We start from the raw sequence: 19,777 nt of genomic DNA on the forward strand, positions 1-19,777 counted from the left end.
AGCTATTTTCTTTGAAAAGAGAGGAGGACCATCATTTCTTCTCCATTATTTGTACCACATAAGCAGTCCCTACTAACCTATCATCCTTTTCTCATGAAAATCTCAGTCTCTTTTTTTTTTTTTTTTTTTTTTTTTTTGCGGTACGCAGGCCTCTCACTGTTGTGGCCTCTCCCGTAGCGGAGCACAGGCTCCGGACGCGCAGGCTCAGCAGCCATGGCTGACGGGCCCAGCCGCTCCGCAGCATGTGGGATCTTCCCTGACCGGGGCACGAACCCATGTCCCCTGCATCGGCAGGCGGACTCTCAACCACTGCGCCACCAGGGAAGCCCAAAATCTCAGTCTCTTTAATCTTAAGGCCTGCTCTGTTTCACCCTCAACTGGCAGAGCGTTGGTTTCTGATAATCCAGTGGGTCCTCTGTTGTACCAACAAATCTGTAGAAGAGGATCTGAAATTATTATGATTTACATCATTGTTTTACACATATTTCCCAAGCTCTCACTCAAAAACACAGTGTTGTTTGTTAAAATTCAGTGTCCTGTTCCTTCAGAAAACATGAATATGAATGATCCCCACCTAATACAAGTAGGCCCTTTTATCTTAATGATCCCTTAGCAGAGCCCATCATGGTAACACATAAAAGCATGTGATGAAGGCATAACATCAATAAATTTTAAACTTCAGGTTGAAAAACATCAATAGTAATACAGCCTTTTCAAGAAACTTCATATAATAAAAGTATTTTTAAAAAGAGGAAATGGTACATTTCCAAAGATCTCCTTGCTCTACCAATACCCATCATTTCATAAATTTGAAATGATTTTGACTTTTAATAACTGTGAAGAACTTAACATCTGAAATTGATTAATTTAGGACTAGAGACTTAGTCTCCCTAGTATAAGTTATCTGATTATAGTCCATTGTTTAAAATGGTTAAATGATTTACACCATTCATTACATTTCTAAGGGTTTCTCTCCAGTATGAATTCTTTGGTGAATCCTAAGGTCAGACCATTGTCTAAAGGCCTTGCCACATTCAGTACATTTGTATGACTTCTCTCCAGTATGCATTCTCTCATGACCCCAAAGGTGTGAACGTTTGATAAAAGCCTTACCACACATATTACATTTGTGTGGCTTCTCTCCAGGATGTATATTCTGATGTCTGGTGAGGCTTGAGTACTGCTTAAAGGCTTTGCCACATTCATTACATTTGTAAGGTTTCTCTCCAGTATGAATTCTCTGATGAATTGTTAGGTTTGAGTTTTGACTGAAGGTCTTGCTACATACATTACATTTATATGGTTTCTCTCCAGTATGGATCCTCTGATGTCGGGTGAGGCGTGAACACCAGTTAAAGGATTTGCCACATTCATTACATTTGTAAGGTTTCTCTCTACCATGAATTCTCTGATAATCCTCCAAGCTTGAGCTCTGAATAAAAGCATTATCAGGTACATTAGATTCATGATTTTTCTTTTTGGTATGTATTTTCTGATGTCTAGTAAGGTGTACGAATTGTGTATAGGCTTTATCACACTCATTACATTTGTAAGGTTTCTCTCCAGTATGGTTTCTTTTATGTTTAGTTAGGCTTGAACACACAGTGAAGGCCTTGCCACATTCATTACATTTATAAGGTTTCTCACCGGTATGGATTCTCTGATGTTCTGTAAGACTTGAACTTTGGATGAAAGCCTTACCACATTCATTACATTTGTATGGTTTTTCTCCAGTATGAATTTTCTGATGTTTTACCAGACTTGAAATGTGGATAAAAGCCTTGCCACACACAGTACATTTGTGTGGCTTTTCTCCAGGATGTACATTCTGATGTTTAGTCAGGTGTGAGCACTGCTTAAAAGCTTTGCCACATTCATTACATTTATAAGGTTTCTCACCAGTATGAATTCTTCGGTGAATCCTGAGGGTAGACCACTGCCTAAAAACCTTGCCACATTCAATACATTTGTATGGTTTCTCTCCAGTATGAATCCTCTGATGATCCCAAAGATATGAACGTTTGGTAAAACCCTTACCACATTCGTTACATTTGTAAGGTTTCTCTCCGGTATGAATTCTCTCATGACGCCAAAGGTCTGAACATTTGATAAAAGCCTTACCACATTCATTACACTTGTGTGGTTTCTCTCCAGTATGAATTCTCCAATGATTTGTAAGGTGGGAATTCTGATTAAAGACCTTGTCACATATATTACATTTATATGGTTTCTCTCCAGTGTGGATTCTCTGATGTCTTGTGAGGTTTGAGAACTGTTTAAAGGCTTTACTACACTCATTACATTTGTAAGGTCTCTGCTCAGAATGAATTCTCTGATGACTAGTAAGGACTGAATGATGGATAAAAGTCTTTCCACATTCACTACATTCGTATAATTTTTCTCTAGTATTTGTTTTCTGTTGCTGTGTAAGCAATGAAGGATACATAGGAATGAAGGAAGAAACCTTTCCATATGTGTTACAAATGTTGGTTTTGACACTAGGAGGAAATCTTTGAAGTGATGAAATTGAGGAACAAGTTTTGACAGAATTCTCAACTTGATTACATTCATAAATTTTCTCTTCAGTTTGAAATCTCTGCAATTCAGCCAGATGTGACTGAAAGCTTAATCCAGTTCTATTTTCAAAATGTTCTGTATACTTGTTTCCTGCATAAACTATGTTATTTTTTATTTTTAACAAATTCTTTATAAATGACTTCCTATTTTTTAAATATTGACATGCACTTTTTCTTAAAGAAACACTTTGTTTTAAAGGTAAGTTAATCCAGGATTTGCTGTATTGTTTATCTTTTCTACCAGTGTGATTTACGTTATCTGTCATAAGCTCTCCTTTGGAATTTCTTTCTTCACATCCACACTTATTCTCAAATTCATACACAGTTCCCCTGACTTTGCTGAAGTCAAAATCCTCAATACCATGGCTTCCATGTCTTCCCAAGACCACTGGTTGGTATAATTCTCTGTTATTAATATTTTTCTTCTTTAATAATTCCTTGGTCAGAAAACTAATGGAGATATCTGAAAGATAACCATAGTCTTCATATTAAGTAGAGTTGGAAGATGAATATTACACTAAAAGTAATACTTACATTGAAGAGATGAAAAACTTCTTAACCAAACTCTATAAATGTTTAAGAATAGAAAGTGAATAGAATCCTTTAATAAAATATACATGCATTTTAAATTATTTTAACTGAAGCCTACTTTCAAACACTCTAAAACCAAATCACTCACACTATGTAAACTTACCTAATCTATGAAAGTGTATTCTTTGACTACCACACCAAAGAACACACCAATTGGCAGTAGACAAATGGTTGTCTCATATCGAAGAGAAACAGGTATTATAAAAATGCAGATTTACTACATAAATTATTGCATGCAAATAAGTGCTAACGGATAGCACCATATGAAGTAATAATAATCCAAAAAAAATAATGATTAAGATAAATACATGAAAATTACAAATTGAAAAACTAAAAAGGTAATAGCAAAATCAGGAAGAATTTAATAATATATCGTTGGTGTGACAAAATATTCTGAATATCTACTCTAAAACTATCTATATTCAAGCAGAATAGGCATTATACAACACTAACAGTTGGTGAACTGCAGTCACACTCTATGCTAGCTACTGAAATCCATAATCTGTAAGTGACAATAAATAAAAAATTTTAACAAACCAAGATAAAACCAACAGGTAAATAGTAACTACAATTATACAAAATTACAGACTGTGGAAATCTAATGATTTCTCCCTTAAGAACAAGAAAAAGGACTTATATTCAAAGGAACACATAATATGAGAATTGGAAAATGTTGCGTAACTCAAAACTCTCCCAGGGCAGAGATGCTATGCAGGAGGCACTTATCAAACATATTTAGGGACTTCCCTGGTGGTCCAGTGGTTAAGACTCCATGCTCCCAATGCAGGGGGCATGGGTTTGATCCCTGGTTGGACTAAGATCCCTCATGCCACATGGCATGGCCAAAAAAAAGGAAAAAGAAAAAACAACCATATATAAAGGGAAATGTATCAGCTGCTGACACTTGGGGCAAAAGATTAAAGTTGGGGCAAAGAGCAGACACATTGAAAAGCCAGGTTATAGTGGTTAGGATTCGGAGCTTTCACTGCTGTGGCCCCCAGGTTCAATCCCTGGTCAGGGACTGAGATCCCACAAGCTGTGCAGCATGGCCAAAACAACGAAAATACAAACAAAAAAAAAACCCCAAAATAAACAGATAAGATGCAGAACCACAGATAAGAAGAAATCACATATACAGAAGAATTGCATATACAGAGGACTGACTATAAATTATAAACAGTTTTCAACTGTGTGGAGGGTCAGTGCTGCAAACCCCCACATCATCCAAGGGCCAACTGTATAGTAAAGGAAACAGGAAGGAATCAAAATTGTACGTTAGGAAATACCTATCTAACACGAAGAAGGCAGTAATGGAAGACTTGAGGGGAAAAGATATAAGACACATGGAAAACAAACAGCTAGTGACAGAGGTCCTCCTTTATCACTAATTACAGTAAATGTAAATGGACTAAACTCCAATTAAAGGGTAGACGTTTGCAGCAAGGATTAAAAAAATAGGATCCAACTATACAGGCATACTTCCTTTTATTGCACTTTGCTTTATTGCACTTCACAGATACTGCATTTTTTTACAAATTGAAGGTTTCTGGCAACCCTGTGTTGAGCAAATATGCTGGCACCGTTTTCCCAACATCATTTGCCCACTTTGTGTCTCTGTGTCACATTTTGGTGATTCTTGCAGTATCTCAGACTTTTTCATTATTATTATATTCATTTTGGTGATCTGTGATCAGTGATCTTTGATGTTATTACTGTAATTATTTTGAGGTACCACGAACTGCACCCCATATAGACAGCTAACTTAAATCAGTAAATGAGTTGTGCTCTGATTGCTCCACTGACTGGCTATTCCCCCATCTCTCTCTCTCTCTTTCTCTCTCAGCCTTCCTATTCTCTGACACATAGCAATATTGAAATTAAGTCAAGTGTTCAAGTGAAAGGAAAAGCCACACATCTCTACATTTAAATCAAAAGCTAGAAACAACTAAGTTTAGTGAAGAAGGCATATTGAAAGCTGACACAGGCCAAAAGCTAAGCCTCTTGCACCAAACAGCCAAGCTGTAAACACAAAGGAAAAGTTCTTGAAGGAAATTAAAAGTGCTACTCCAGTGAACACATGAATGATAAGAAAGCAAAATAGCCACATTGCTGATGTGCAGAAAGCTTTAATGGTCTGGATAGAAGACCAAACCAGCCACAACATTCTCTTAAGCCAAAGTCTAATCCAGAGCAAGTCCCTAACTCTCTTCTAAGAAGGGTGAAAGAAGTGAGGAAGCTGCAGAAGAAAAGTCTGAAGCTAATAGAGGTTCATGAAGTTTTAGGAAAGAAGCCATCTCCATAACATAAAAGTGCAAGGTGAAGCATTAAGTGCTGGTGTAGAAGCTGCAGCAAGTTATCCAGAAGATCTAGCTAAGATAATTAACGAAGGTGGCTACACTAAACAAATTTTCAATGTAGATAAAACCACCTTATATTGGAAGAAGATGCCATTTAGGACTTTCATAGCTAGAGAGGAGAAGTCAATGTCTGGCTTCAAAGCTTCAAAGGAGAGGCTGACTCTCTCGTTAGGATCTGATACAGCTGGTGATTTTAAGTTGAAGCCAGTGCTCACTTACCATTCCCCAAATCCTAGGGCCCTAAAGAATTATGTTAAATCTTCTCTGCCTGTGCTCTATAAATGGACCAACAAAGCCTGGGTGACAGCACATCTGTTTACAACATGGTTTACTGAATATTTTAAGCCCAGTACTAAGACCTACTGCTCAGAAAAAAAGATTCAAAATATTACTGCTCACAGACAATGCACCTGGTCACCCAAGAGCTCTGATGGAGATGTACAAAATTAATGTTGTTTTCATGACTGCTAACACAACATCCATTTTGCAGCCCATGGATTAAGGAGTAATTTCAACTTTCAAGTCTTATTATTCAGGAAATACATTTTGTAAGGCTACAGCTGCCATAGACAGTGATTCCTCTGATGGAGCTGAGCAAATTAAATTGAAAACCTTCTGGAATGGAGCCACCATACTAAATGCCATTAAGAACATTCATGATTCATGGGAAGAGGCCAAAATATCAACATTTACAAGAGTTTGGGAGAAGTTGATTCCAATGCTCATGGATGACTTTAAGGGGTTCAAGACTTCAGTGGAAGTAACTACTGATGTGGCGAAAATAGCAAGGAGCCTGAAGATGTGACTGAATTGCTGCAATCTCATGATAAAACTTTAACAGATGAGGAGTTGCTTCTTATGGATGAGCAAAGAAAGTGGTTTCTTGAGATGGAATCTATTCCTGGTGAAGATGCTGTGGAGACCACTGAAATGTTAAATAAAGGATTTAGAATATTACATAAACTTAGTTGATAAAGCAGCCGCAGGGTTTGAGAGAACTGACTCCAATTCTGAAAGAAGTTCGACTGTGGGTAAAATGTTACCAAACAACATTGCTTGCTACATGAGAAGAGTCACCCGATGAGGCAAACTTCTTAGTTGTCTTATTCTAAGAAACTGCATCAACTATACTCCAATAAAAATGTTTAAAAAAAGAAAAGAAGGGCTAACCTGGGGACGCAGTAGTTAAGAATCTGCCTGCCAATACAGGGGACACGGGTTCGAGACCTGGTCCGGGAAGATCCCACATGCCACAGAGCAGCTAAGCCCGTGCGCCACAACTACTGAGCCTGCATGCCACAACTACTGAAGCCCGCAGCCTAGAGCCCGTGCTCCACAACAAGAGAAGCCACCACAATGAGAATCCTGTGCACCTCAACGAAGAGTAGCCCCTGCTCGCCGCAACTAGAGAAAGCCCGCATGCAGCAACAAAGACCCAACGCAGACAAAAATAAATAAATAAAATTTTAAAAAAAGAAATTGCTACAGCCACCCAACCTTTAGCAACCACCACTCTGATCAGTCAGCAGCCATCAAACATCCAGGCAAGACCCTCCACCAGCACAAGGATTATGAATCACTGAAGGCTCAGATGATCATTAGCGAGTTTTAGCAATAAAGTTTTTTTTTTTTGGCTGTGCCACACAGCATGCAGGATCTTAGTCCCCTGACCAGTAATTGAACCTGTACGCCCCTGCAGTGGAAGTGCAGAGTCCTAATCACTAGACTGCCAGGGAATTCCCTAAAGTATTTTTTAATTAAGGTATGTACATTTTTTTAGACATATTGCTATCGTACACTTAATAGACTACCTATAATGCAAACGTAACTTTCATATGCACCAGGAAACCAAAAAATTCATGACTCACTTTATTGTGATATTTGCTTTATGGCAGTGGTCTAGAACCAAATCCACAATATCTCCAAGGTATGCCTATATTCTATATGTAGGAGATTCACTTTAGATACAAAGATGCAAATAGGTTATAAATGAAAGAACAGCAAATGAATCTGTTATGGGATGAATTGTGTCCCCTCCAAAATTATGGGGTGAATTGTGTCCCCCCCAAAATTGTGGTCCTAACATCAAATACCTCAAAATATGACTGTACTTAAAGATAGGGCTTTTAAAGGAGTAATTAAGGTTAAATGAGGTCAATGGAGTGGGCTCTAATCTAATGACTGGTGTCCTTATAAGAAGAGGAGATTATGACACAGACACACAGAGGGAAGACCATGTGAAGACACAGGTAGGAAAAGACAGCCAGCCACAAGCTAAAGAGAATAACCTGGTATAACACAACTCTGCTGACAACCTGATCTCAGATTTCTAGCTTCCAAAACCGTGAGAAAATACATTTCTGATGTTTAAGCCACACAGGCTGTGGTACTTTGTTATGGCAGCCCTAGCAAACTAATACAAATTCCATGCAAATAGTAACCAAAAGAGACCTGGAGTGCTATACTATTATCAGACAAAATAAACTTTAAGTCAAAAATTTTTATGAGACAAAGAAGGACATTATTTATTGAAGAAAGGATAACTCATCAAGGAATTACGACAAATATGAACATATACACACCTAAACGAGAGGGCTCCCAAATATATGAAGCAAACACTGACAGAATTTAAGGAAGAAATAAAAACAGTTCTAGAATAACACTTGGAGACTTACATTTCCCCCTTTTAATAGAGAGTACAGCCAGGCAGAAGTTCAGTAAGGGAACAGAGGATTTCAGCAAGACTGTAAACCAGCTAGCTCTCACAGACATATATAGAACACTCCACCCAATAAAAGCAAAATACACATTCTTCTCTAGGTGCACATGGAACATTCTCTAGGATAGACCATATATTAAACCATACAGCAAGTCTCAATAAGTTGAAAAAGACCAAAATCATACAAAGTATTTTCTCCGACCACAGTAGAATGAAAATAGAAATGATTAATTTAAGGAAAACTGGAAAGCTCACAAATATATGGAAATTTTAAAACACTCTTAAAACAACCAGTGAGTCAGAGGTGATCTCACAAGGGAAATTAGAAAACACTCTAAGAAAGAAACAAAAGCACAACACACCAGAACTTAAGGTATGGTATGGTACTGCATATACTCCCGCTGAGTAAAAGCAATTTTACTGCTGGATCAAAAGACCCACACCACTTCTGTTACACATACTCCTTGATGTGTGGCAAAAGCAGAACTGAAGAAATGGCTGGGGGTCCTAAAGAGGCAAAGTGGACTTGACATAGCCCCATGCACTCTCCTGGGGCCCCAGATGGCAATGTTTTCCCATCCCATGAGAAGGTCTCCCAAGTATTGAAATGGGAATGGAACCTGGAGAAGAACTGGGGCCAGGACTGGGGAGGCTTCAGCTCTGATCTGTGTGGACTGAAAGCTGGGTATAGAATGAGACCAAAGAAGAAAGAGGACCTCTTATAACCAGCCCTCCCAGTGCCCCACAAAGAGTGTCATAGGTCATGATCAAAATTTTGCCTTGGTCTTTGCATGAGCTGGAGCACCCCTGGAGGCTGGAAGGATGAACTTTTACATGTCTGAAGAAGAAAGCAAGAAGTGGAAGGGAAGGGGGCTTCCCTGGTGGCGCAGTGGTTGGGAGTTCGCCTGCCGATGCAGGCGACACGGGTTCGTGCCCCGGGCCGGGAGGATCCCACACACCGCGGAGCGGCTGGGCCCGTGAGCCATGGCCGCTGAGCCTGCGCGTCCGGAGCCTGTGCTCCGCAACGGGAGAGGCCACAACAGTGAGGGGCCCGCGTACCGCATAAAAAAAAAAAAAAGTGGAAGGGAAGAAAAATTTCCTTTGAGAGCTCACAAGAAATAAACATTTGTTTCCCCATAGAACTTTCCCACTTACAGGGACTTTCCCAAACTATTAATGGTGCGGCTTCCTCTTTGCCCTTCTGAGCTCTTACCGATGTTCACACCTTTGATATATCCCCACCCACTAACTTTTTTCACTTCTTTCATTTTGTTCTCCACATTCTGGGGCTTGCTCCAGAATTTAAATAATATTCAGGTCAGAAAAAGAGTTTTCTGTTTATAAGAGAGGAATATAATGTGCTGTGGCTTTTCCAGAATACAATTCTAGCCCTTTGTTCTTCTGAGAGGACGTTACAGATGTGTCTAAGAAAATATTTCACAAATCTCTTCACTCACTGTCTCATTCTGAATGCTTAAGGAGCATCTTTTAAAAAGATAACCTAGTTGTCTTCCAAGAACTACTGAATGAAAACTACAGGGATAAGAGTGGATCCAGAATTGGAAATTTTTTAAAGTTTGCCATAAGATTTTGTTTTTACTCATCTTCTGGAGCCACTACTAATCTGATGTGTGTGACCATCTAAAGAGAGGGGAAGGTTAAACTCCAGATGCTACATTATCCTATGTTTCATTTCATAGTCAACACAGCTTCAGTCTGAGTCAAGCAAGGCAGGAGTTCTCAAGAGACTCACTAGGGCAGATCCCAACGTCTGGAGGGGCGTTATCCTCACCCAGGGAGAGCAGATTCCTGTAGGTCTCCAACATCACATCCCTGTACAAGGCCCTCTGAGCAGGGTCCAGGCATTCCCACTCCTCCTGAGAGAATTCTATGGCCACATCCCTGAATGTCAATAGTCCCTGAAATAAAAAACATGTTTCACTAAGAGACCATGGGGAGAGTTCTTGTCTTCACACAAAATGTGAGTAGGAAAGAGGTGTAGGGATCGATTCAGTTGAAGCGACAGATCATTTTGAGTAATTTATATGTCCCTAATTTTATTCTATTTTTCAGGCAGAGGATATCAGATTCACTGAATCACTGTAGATTTCCCATTTTGAGGACAATGGAAGAAATATACAAATGAAATTATTCAACACAGGATTGTTTATGTGGAGGAGATACATATTATGTTCTACACACTAAGTGATATTCAGTACCTGGATGAGCTACAGTATGAGTGGTATCTTCAAGTATGACAGAGTCCACATACATGCAAAAACATAAATACAGGTCTATCCATTTAACTCAGATATTCAGCCAGCAACAAAAGTCAAGTGGAGTTTATTCCACTAATTAAAAAAAAAAGTGATTCAAGATGAGGAAGTTTACTAATGTTGTAGGTTAATTTAGCAGATTAAATAGAAAAAATGTTTATCATGGCAGTAGACCTTTGAAGAAATACTGGATGATTAAAATTATGCCGGCTTCCCTGGTGGCGCAGTGGTTAAGAATCCGTCTGCCAATGCAGGGGACGTGGGTTCGAGCCCTGGTCCGGGAAGATCCCACATGCCGTGGAGCAACTAAGCCTATGTGCCACAACTACTGAGTCCATGTGCCACAACTACTGAGCCCACGTGCTGCAACTACTGAAGCCCACGTGCCGCAACAAGAGAAGCCACCACAATGAGAAGCCTGTGCACCGCATAGAAGAATAGCCCCCACTCACCGCAACTAGAGAAAGCCTGCGTGCCACAAAGAAGACCCAATGCAGCCAAAAGAATAAACAAATAAATAAAATGATGCCAAGTAGGGATAAGCAACAAGGTCCTACTGTATAGCACAGGGAACTATATTCAATATCCTGTGACAAACCAGAATGGAAAAGAATATATATATATGTATAATTGAGTCACTTTGCTGTACAGCAGAAATTAACAACATTGTAAATCAACTATACTTCAATAAATTTTTTAAAAAGTGGATATGGTAAACTAACCCCCCAAAATTATGCCAAATATGAAATTAAAGGAACTGTTATTAAGCAAAACTATTTCACCAAGCATCATAATCAGTGGAAGCACTAGAGGCATTTCCACTAAAGGTAAGGCTGAGGCAAGTGGGCCAGCAGGCTCCTGCCATTCACCACTGCACAGGACGCCTAAGCCGGAGCCAGAAGAGGCAGAAGCAAATTCCCATTAGCGATTTTACTGTGACACCTATTCATAAGACATGTGATGAAATTTTAAAAACTTTACTGAAGGATATAACAAAGACGCAATCCAAGACCGGCAAACGTACTCTTCGCTGGAAGATGTGGTGGCGTAAAGACCTCAGGGATTTAGAAATTCAGAGCAATTCAAAGGCAAAAGAAATGTGGGATTTCAAATAAAAAGTCTGCATTATATTTAGGAGAGAGAAATGTTTTTTTTTTTTAATTTAATTTATTTATTTCTGGCTGTTTTCGTTGCTGCAGGCAGGCTTTCTCTAGTTGCAGTGAGCGGGGGCTACTCTTCGTTGCGGTGCACGGGTTTCTCATTGCAGTGGCTTCCCTCATTGTGGAGCACGGGCTCTAGGCGCGCGGGCTTCAGTAGTTGCAGCACGCGGGCTCAGTAGTTGTGGCACACGAACTTAGTTGCTCCGCGGCATGTGGGATCTTCCCAGGCCAGGGATTGAACCCGTGTCCCCTGCATTGGCAGGCAGATTCTCAACCACTGCGCCACCGGGGAAGCCCAAGAGAGAGAAAATTTTGAAGAGAAAAACAAAATGGTGGGCCTTGCCAAATTACATGTGAACCTATTGACATACGTGAATATGTGTGTGTGTGTGGGGGGGTATGCACAGTGTGGGTAATATCTGAAACTAAAATGAATGAAATAAAATATCTGCAAGATATACACAAAAAAGCCAAATTAGAGATTTAATTAAATCCAAATTAAAGACATAATTATAAACGGGAACGATTAGGACTATGCGGAACACAGTATTTTAAAATTATGTGAGGTGAGGCCTTCTCAAGCAAGATCAGAAAACAGGGCAAGAAGGAAGGATTTATGTTTCACGGCAAAGAAATGCTAAACTAAGAAGGATATCAGGGCATGTGTAAAGAATTAAACTACAAAATATAAAATAGCTTTTAAATATATATCAAAAGAAAACTGAGCAAAGTATGAAAATCCATGTTTTATTTCCATAAAAGAATGAACTTGACTCACAAGTAGTTGGAAATGGAAATACAAAGGATTGTCATTTTCCCCCAAATTTTCAAAATACAAGAAGAATACAGTATCAAGTTTTGCTTACATTGAGGAAAATCTCACATGTTGGTGGCGGGGAGGGAACCTGTGCAGTTTTAGGGGAGGACATCTGACAAAATCTATCAAAATATGAAATGCACCATTCTTGACCCAGTAGTCACATGTCAGGTTGCCCAGAGAAATCCTCAGACATCTGCAGAGAAGTCAGCCTGCTCCAAGGCAGCCACTGACATGTTCTTTATGTCAGCAAAAAATTGTAAAGGTCCCATGAGTCTTCATTAAGAGAAAGTTCCAATGAAGATCAAGCTGTATCTGTGTTTACTAATGTGAAAACCACTTCTAGACACATGCCGTGTATGTTTTTAAAATTTACAGAATAAAATATTACAACAAACGTTCAATGAAGAATTTTTCCTAAAATTGCATAACGATGTGAAATGCAATCTTACAAGATCTGAGCTGAGTCATGCCACAAAACCTCCAACAGTGGTTCCCCACTGAGACATGAGGCATGGAGATAGGGAAGGGGATGCTTTACATCCTAGTACCTAAGCTGCTGCTTTGTTGGAGGTTTGAGCACAATATATATATATATCTCACCTGATGCTTAAAATAAAGGAATATAATATTTATTAATAACAGTGGAACCACAATTTGGCTACAGCCTCTCTGATGACAAGAATAAAGTTGTGGCTCCATGTCTTGGCTGAATTATAATCAGTTTTACCTAAAACACCTGCTGCGAGATAGTCCTTGAGGGAACACCGTGGTCCCTATGGGATGGATGTGCTGAGAATAATTTTTTAAACCTCTTAATGATAGATATTTCGATTGACTCCATATTTTAAAACAAATTATCGAATAAAACATCCTCTATCACTGATGTCTATGTTTCTGAACTTTCTTCTCCATTCATGAAGGTAATGGAGAACATTAATGTTTTGGAACCAGAAACACCATGATTCACTTGTTTAGCTTTGAAAGCATTATAAAGTCAGGCAGAGCTGGCTTCCTCTTATCACTCTTCTTTTCCAGAATTTTCCAACTATTCCTACATATTAGTACATGACTTACAGGTGCAGCTTCTTTATCCTGGTTGACAGAGAGCAAACAATGCATCTAGATGGGCTCCTAAGCAATCCCTGCCACCGAACAGCACTGACACCCTGTCTCCAGTCCATGTGTGTGAAGCCCTGCCCAGGACTAGACCCAGTGGAGCCTCTTCACAAGTTCCAGGTCACTGGGTCATGGGGAGACGGGATCTAAGTGGAGATGACAGGCCCTGAAGGAAGGACCTGGGTGGGTGTGACTGTACAGGTGTCAGGCAGGACACTTCAGAGTCAGATAAGATTAGTGAGTCCAAAACAGGGCATTTCACGAAGGACAGACAAAACAATCAACTGAGAATATGACTTTACCTGAGAAAGAGCCATTTCTGACTCCTGTTCTTTCCTCTCCCTCCTCTTCCAGATTTCTTCCTCAGGCAAAGATCAGTCTTGAGAAGTCAATCCTGAGTGTCAAGAATAGGCTGTTTAATGCTTACAAGCAACACACCCCCTTCCTGAGTCACAACCACACACACAGGGAAGCCCTCAGCATGTGGAACAGATGGTCTTCTGCTGCCCACTGTCCCAGGAGGGGCTCAGGACAGTAAACTCCTACAGAGACCAAGAGGTGAGTTTTCCAACCCTTTCCTTCAGATCTCACTCCCCTCCTGAAGCCCCCACGTACGCTGTAGCAGGGAGACTCGGGGCTGGACGGACCCTCCCCTTGGTCACAGACCAGCTCGGATCAAACTCCACTCAGAACAGAGCCCCCTCACCTCTCTGGATCATGGGCTGATCTCAGCTTCATAAATGGAGGACCCAGAGCCTTGGTGCTCAAAGCTGGGTACAGATCAGAATCACCGGAGGCACTTTAAACATTATGGAGGTTCCATTCCACGTGACTATTTGAAGGGGAATCTCTGGTCAGGAGGCACAAAAGATGTATCTGCAAAACGCCTCAGCAATCTACTGTGATGCCAGAGTTGAGCACCACTCAGAGGAGGCAGGCCCAGCCCACCTCCCACCTTGTGCTCTGCTCTCTCCTGGGGCCTTGCTGTCATGCGCATCCAGCCAGGGGAAGGGGATGGGGAAGGGGAAGGGAAGCAGCAGAGAAACATGCAGAGCAGGCGATATGGACCGGAAGTAGGGGTGAGGGAGTGGCTGGAATGTTATTAGGGGGGCGGGGGGAGGAGGGAGAAGCCAGAGAAGGTGCCAGTGAGAGGTGATAGCAGAACAAAGACCTGAGGAAAGAAGGGATTTTGCCACCTGCAAGTGAAGGGTCAGAGGCTTCTAGGCAGAGGGACACCATGGGAAGGCCCTGAAGTGGTAGTGTCAGGGTCCCAGAAAGGGCAAACAGGCCTGTGTGGCTTCAGTAGAGTGAGTGAGGAGGGGACAAGTAGGAGAAAAGATCAGAAGGGTATTAGAGGTACAAATGAACTTATTTACAAAACAGAAATAGACCCACAGACACAGAAAACAAATTTATGATTACCAAAGGGGAGAGGGGTGAGGGATAAATTAGGAGGTTGGGATTAACATATACACACTACTATATATCAAACAGATAACCAACAAGGACCTACTGTATAGCACAGGGAACTATACTCAATATCCTGTAATAATCTATAAGGGAAAACAACTGAAAACGAATATATATAATATGTATATAATATACAACTGAATCACTGAGCTGTACACCTGAAACTAACACAACATTGTAAATCAACTATACTTTAATTATATATATATATATATATTTTTTTAAGGGTATTAAAGAAAGCAGATAAGAAAGGGCTGTGGTCTTCAGACCTTTTTCCCCATACCCCAGGAGATTTTAGAACCATGCATTATTCCCCTATCCATTTTAACTAAACATCTACTTTTAATTTTTTTTTTGTCATTAGTTAAAACACCAGCAAGTAAAGCAATGTATATTTTTAAAACATGCTGAGATGCTCACCTAAGCCCCAGGACCTAAGTACAGGGTCGCCCTATACTGAGACGTGGAGGACGGCAAGAGAATATATCTGGGAGGGTTCGGGGGGTCATTTTTGGACATATTAAGGTGAAGATGCCAGTTGGCTGTCCCAGCAGAGATGCTGAGGTGACAGCTGGATAAGCTGGGTACAGGACTGCGGTTTCAGGGGAGAGGTCTGGGTGGAGACGTGAAAGGAGACATCAGTGTTTAAAGTTATGACATGAGATAGAAACAGAAACAGTGGGTGCAGACAGAGAAAAGAAATTCAAGGACTAAGGCCAGAGATACTCCCACAGTCAGAGACCAGGGAGGTCGGAGAAAGAGGCACAGGAAACTGAGAAGTGAACACGGAGAAGGAAATTAAAACGGACGGCTGGTAGCTAGCTAAATTTATTTTCAAAAAACAGTGTGATATGAAAGCCAAGAAAAAAGTGCTTCCAGAAGACGGAGTGCAACAAGTTTTTGAAAGGACAAGATGATGACTGAGAATATACCACTAGATTTAGAAATACGTTTAGATAAGCAAAGTATCAGTGGAACAGTGGGTGTGAAAGCTGGACTGGATGGGTTTCAAATGAGAACTGGAAGCAAGAATTGAAGCAGTGAAACAAACAACTTTCTAGTTGTTTATTTTTTATTTATTTATTTTTTGGCGGTACGCGGGCCCCTCACTGTTGTGGCCTCTCCCGTTGTGGAGCACAGGCTCCGGACGCGCAGGCTCAGCGGCCATGGCTCACGGGCCCAGCCGCTCCGCGGCATGTGGGATCCTCCCGGACCGGGGCACGGACCCGCGTGCCCTGCATCGGCAGGCGGACTCTCAACCACTGCGCCACCAGGGAAGCCCTAGTTGTTTATTTTGTTCTGAAATGGAGAGTAAGAAAGGGCACTTACTAGAGTGGGAAATATAGCTAATTGAAGATTTTTTGTTTTAAAGATGGGCAAATGTAGTAAAGGGCTCTTTTTTGCTGTTTCTTTTTAAGATGGGACAATATCACCATTCTGTATATGCTGAACAAAATAACTGCCCAGAGATACAAACTGATGACACAGTAGCAGTGGCCGAAGGATGCCGTCCTGTCCTGACTTACAGCTCCTCCAGGTTTATGCCCAGAGATCCACCCCCAGCAACCCCGCCCAATGAAAACCCCCATCACCTGACCCCAGTCCCACCCCACACTCCTACAAGCTCCCAGTGGGCACCCCACAATGTTACAGGACAGAATCCCCTACTGATCTGCACACTCTGCCATGGCATCCCACACCACGTTCCAAACGTCAGTAGCTTTTGTTCTGGCAGGAAGACACCCACCAACCCAGGATCCCATATATTCCTTCTTGGAGACCTTGCCCTAAAGTCAGGCACTGCCATAATGTCATAATGCAAGAGTAATGTCTCCAACGATCCACATATTCCGAGGAGACTCCAGTATCGTCGATGAACTTCACACTCCTACGAGACCCCACAGAAGTTACTATGTAGAGTAAACCTCCTGAATCCACCTCCTCAGGATCCAGACACGAACTTCCTTACAGCCAGGAGTTTGGCTACTGATGGCTCACAGCTCCACATCCCGCCTCCCCTTGAAAACTGGACTCAGCCGCAGGGAGCTGCCGCCCCGAAATCACGGCACCTCATTGGACAGCCGGTGTCCAATGTCTGATCAGTGCAGGATAGAAAAGCCTATTCCTTCCCTCGAATTGGACCAACTCCGGAGGGTCACCCCACCTCTAGAGCTCCCAGCTATAAAGTCATACAGTGGAGCCTGGATTTTCATCCTGAGGGCAATGAGAAGGCATTGAAGGGATTAATGCCAGGGAATTTCCTCCCTGCTCTGTTTCTCCCTCTGCTCTCCCTGTCACCTCCTGCCCCTCTTTCTGTCCCAGCAATGCGTGTCTCTGTTGTCCATGGCCTGAACTCTTTGATTCCCTCCCCGCTCTCTCAGTTCGATGTACCGGCCCCTTGCTGCTCCCACTTCTACCCCATCAAGGTCCCTCTCGTCCAATTTGCTTCCCTTTGTCTTTCTGGAGGTGCCTTTTTATCTAGGTTTCTTCCTCTGGTTCACTCTTTTGCTCTTACTGTATCTCCACATCCACCTGCCCCATCCTCCACTTCACCCTCTCTTTTTCACTATTACTTTCCCTCTCAGTCTTTCTCATTCTCTCTTGGACTCTGCTCCATCCCCTGCCCTGTACATTCACAGGTATGGAAGAGAAAGATGTCCCTTGCCCACGAAGTGCATTTTCCAGTGGGGCTGCGGGAATGTAAACACACCACGACAAGCACAGGCAGTGGGATGCGTTTTGTCCAGAACAAACACAAAGAGTGTCACCGAACGGGTGCATGTCGCCTGTCCCAGTGCGTGGGTCAGAGATCTCCAAAGCGGTGAGTGCAAAGTGGATGGCTAGGGAGGGGAGGGGCCGGCCTACTCCAGAGGTCGCGAAGATGGGGAGGGTGTCAGGAGAGGGGTGATGTCTGTACGACCCCAAGGCCAAGGAGAAGATGTGGCCTCTGGGTCTGCACAGCCATCTCTGCCCGGGAAGGGTCGAATGGGAGGACGAGAATCCACCTCCGGAGTGAGGACTTGAAACAGCGCGTCTGAGAGGGAGAGAGGATCCGAGCCTGCGGAAGTCACTGAAGGGTTCTGAGCGGGAAAGCAACGCGGCAATTGGTGTCTACCTGGACCTAGGGCGGAAAGGCCAGGGCGGAGACCTATAATGTCTCACGGTGCTGCCAGGACTTACCAGGCGCGGAACGAGCGGATGAAGGGGTTTCAACGTACGTGACAACCCCTGAACCTCAGGTGTGGCGGATCGAGGGCCTGGGAGCGTCCCAAAGACCCGGGTTGAACCAGAAAAACCGAGGACTGTGCCCCTCGCTCTGCTTCCGGGTTTGCAGGCAACTGCGCGTGCGCGACCGTGCCGCAGGCGGGGCCAGGGGGGTGGGGCGTGGTGAGGGGGCGGGGCGTGAGCAGTAGCTTGGACTGAACAGAAAGCCAGGGGCGGGGCCGACGTGGGGCGGGGCCTGGAGGGAGCAGGGTCTGGACTTCCGCCCCACCCCGGACCTTTGGAAAACTGTTATTCTGTCCAGCATTACCTGAACTTCTGCTTTCGAATTCTTTGAATCTCTTTGGTGTCCTGTGGACCCAGCCGCTTCCTCGCTATTTTTTTTTTTTAACCATGGGCATGTATTACTTTTTTTTTTTTAAGTAATCTTTTATTTATTTATTTTTGGCTGGGTTGGGTCTTTGTTGCTGCGTGCAGGCTTTCTCCAGCTGCTGCGAGCTGGGGGTGGGCTACTCTTCATTGCGGTGCGCGGGCTTCTCATTGCGGTGGCTTTTCTTGTTGCAGAGCACGGGCTCTAGAGCGTGCAGGCTTCAGTAGTTGTGGCATGGGGGCTCAGTAGTTGGGGCTTGCGGGCTGTAGAACGCAGGCTCAGTAGTTGTGGCGCACGGGCTTAGTTGCTCCGCAGCATGTGGGATATTCCCAGAGCAGGGCTCAAACCCATGTCCCCTGCGTTGGCAGGCGGATTCTTAACCACCGCGCCACCACGGAAGTCCCTTCCTCGCTATTTTAAGTTAATGTTTCAAACAGTTGAAGGTAAAAGATTAGAGTTGTGAGGACAACTTAAATTACAAGCTGAGATGTTTTCCTCTTAAGTTGAAAATAGTTTGAGTCAAAGCTCTTTTCGCCAGCGGGTGGTGTTGGGTAATATAATTTTAAATGAAGGGCTTCCCTGGTGGTGCAGTGGTTAAGAATCCGTCTGCCAATGCAGGGGACACGGGTTCAATCCCTGGTCCAGAAAGATCCCACATGCCACGGAGCAACTAAGCCCGTGCACCACAACTACTGAGCCTTTGCTCTAGAGCCCGCGAGCCACAACTACTGAGGCCGCGTGCCACAACTACTGAAACCTACACGCCTGGAGCCCATGCTCCACAACAAGAGAAGCCACCGCAATGAGAAGCCCACGCACCACAACAAACAGTATCCTCCGCTCGTCGCAACTAGGGAGAAGCCCACGCACGGCAACAAAGACCCAACATAGTCAAAAGTTTAAAAATTCAATAAATTTAGTTTAAAAAATAAAATGAAATCAGCTCACAACCCAGAAATCCTCTCCCCAAAGGTAATAAAGGAAGAAAACAGTTTTATTATTAAATAAGCATTAAACAAGAAAGTGATGTGCATCACAGGCAATCTTCTGAGAGACTGAAGAGAATGAAAGAAAATCTTACCCTGTAATATTAGTTAAGC

The 19,777-nt window shown here is 42.6% G+C and overlaps 1 protein-coding gene across 1 annotated transcript; it reads right to left on the reverse strand.

The window, feature by feature from the left end:
- Positions 1 to 952: 952 nt before the first annotated feature.
- On the reverse strand, positions 953 to 13,932 carry LOC103083769 (zinc finger protein 347-like). The gene is made up of 5 exons (XM_007455897.1): positions 13,918 to 13,932; positions 10,036 to 10,162; positions 2,818 to 3,039; positions 1,514 to 2,676; positions 953 to 1,432 (listed from the first exon to the last, which is right to left on the reverse strand). Exons 1-5 carry the CDS (start codon positions 13,930 to 13,932, stop codon positions 953 to 955), a joined length of 2,007 nt encoding a protein of 668 aa, XP_007455959.1.
- Positions 13,933 to 19,777: the final 5,845 nt, after the last annotated feature.

Source organism: Lipotes vexillifer, unplaced genomic scaffold (genome assembly GCF_000442215.2).
Source record: "Lipotes vexillifer unplaced genomic scaffold, Lipotes_vexillifer_v1.1 scaffold1665, whole genome shotgun sequence".
Lineage (NCBI taxonomy): Eukaryota > Metazoa > Chordata > Mammalia > Artiodactyla > Lipotidae > Lipotes > Lipotes vexillifer.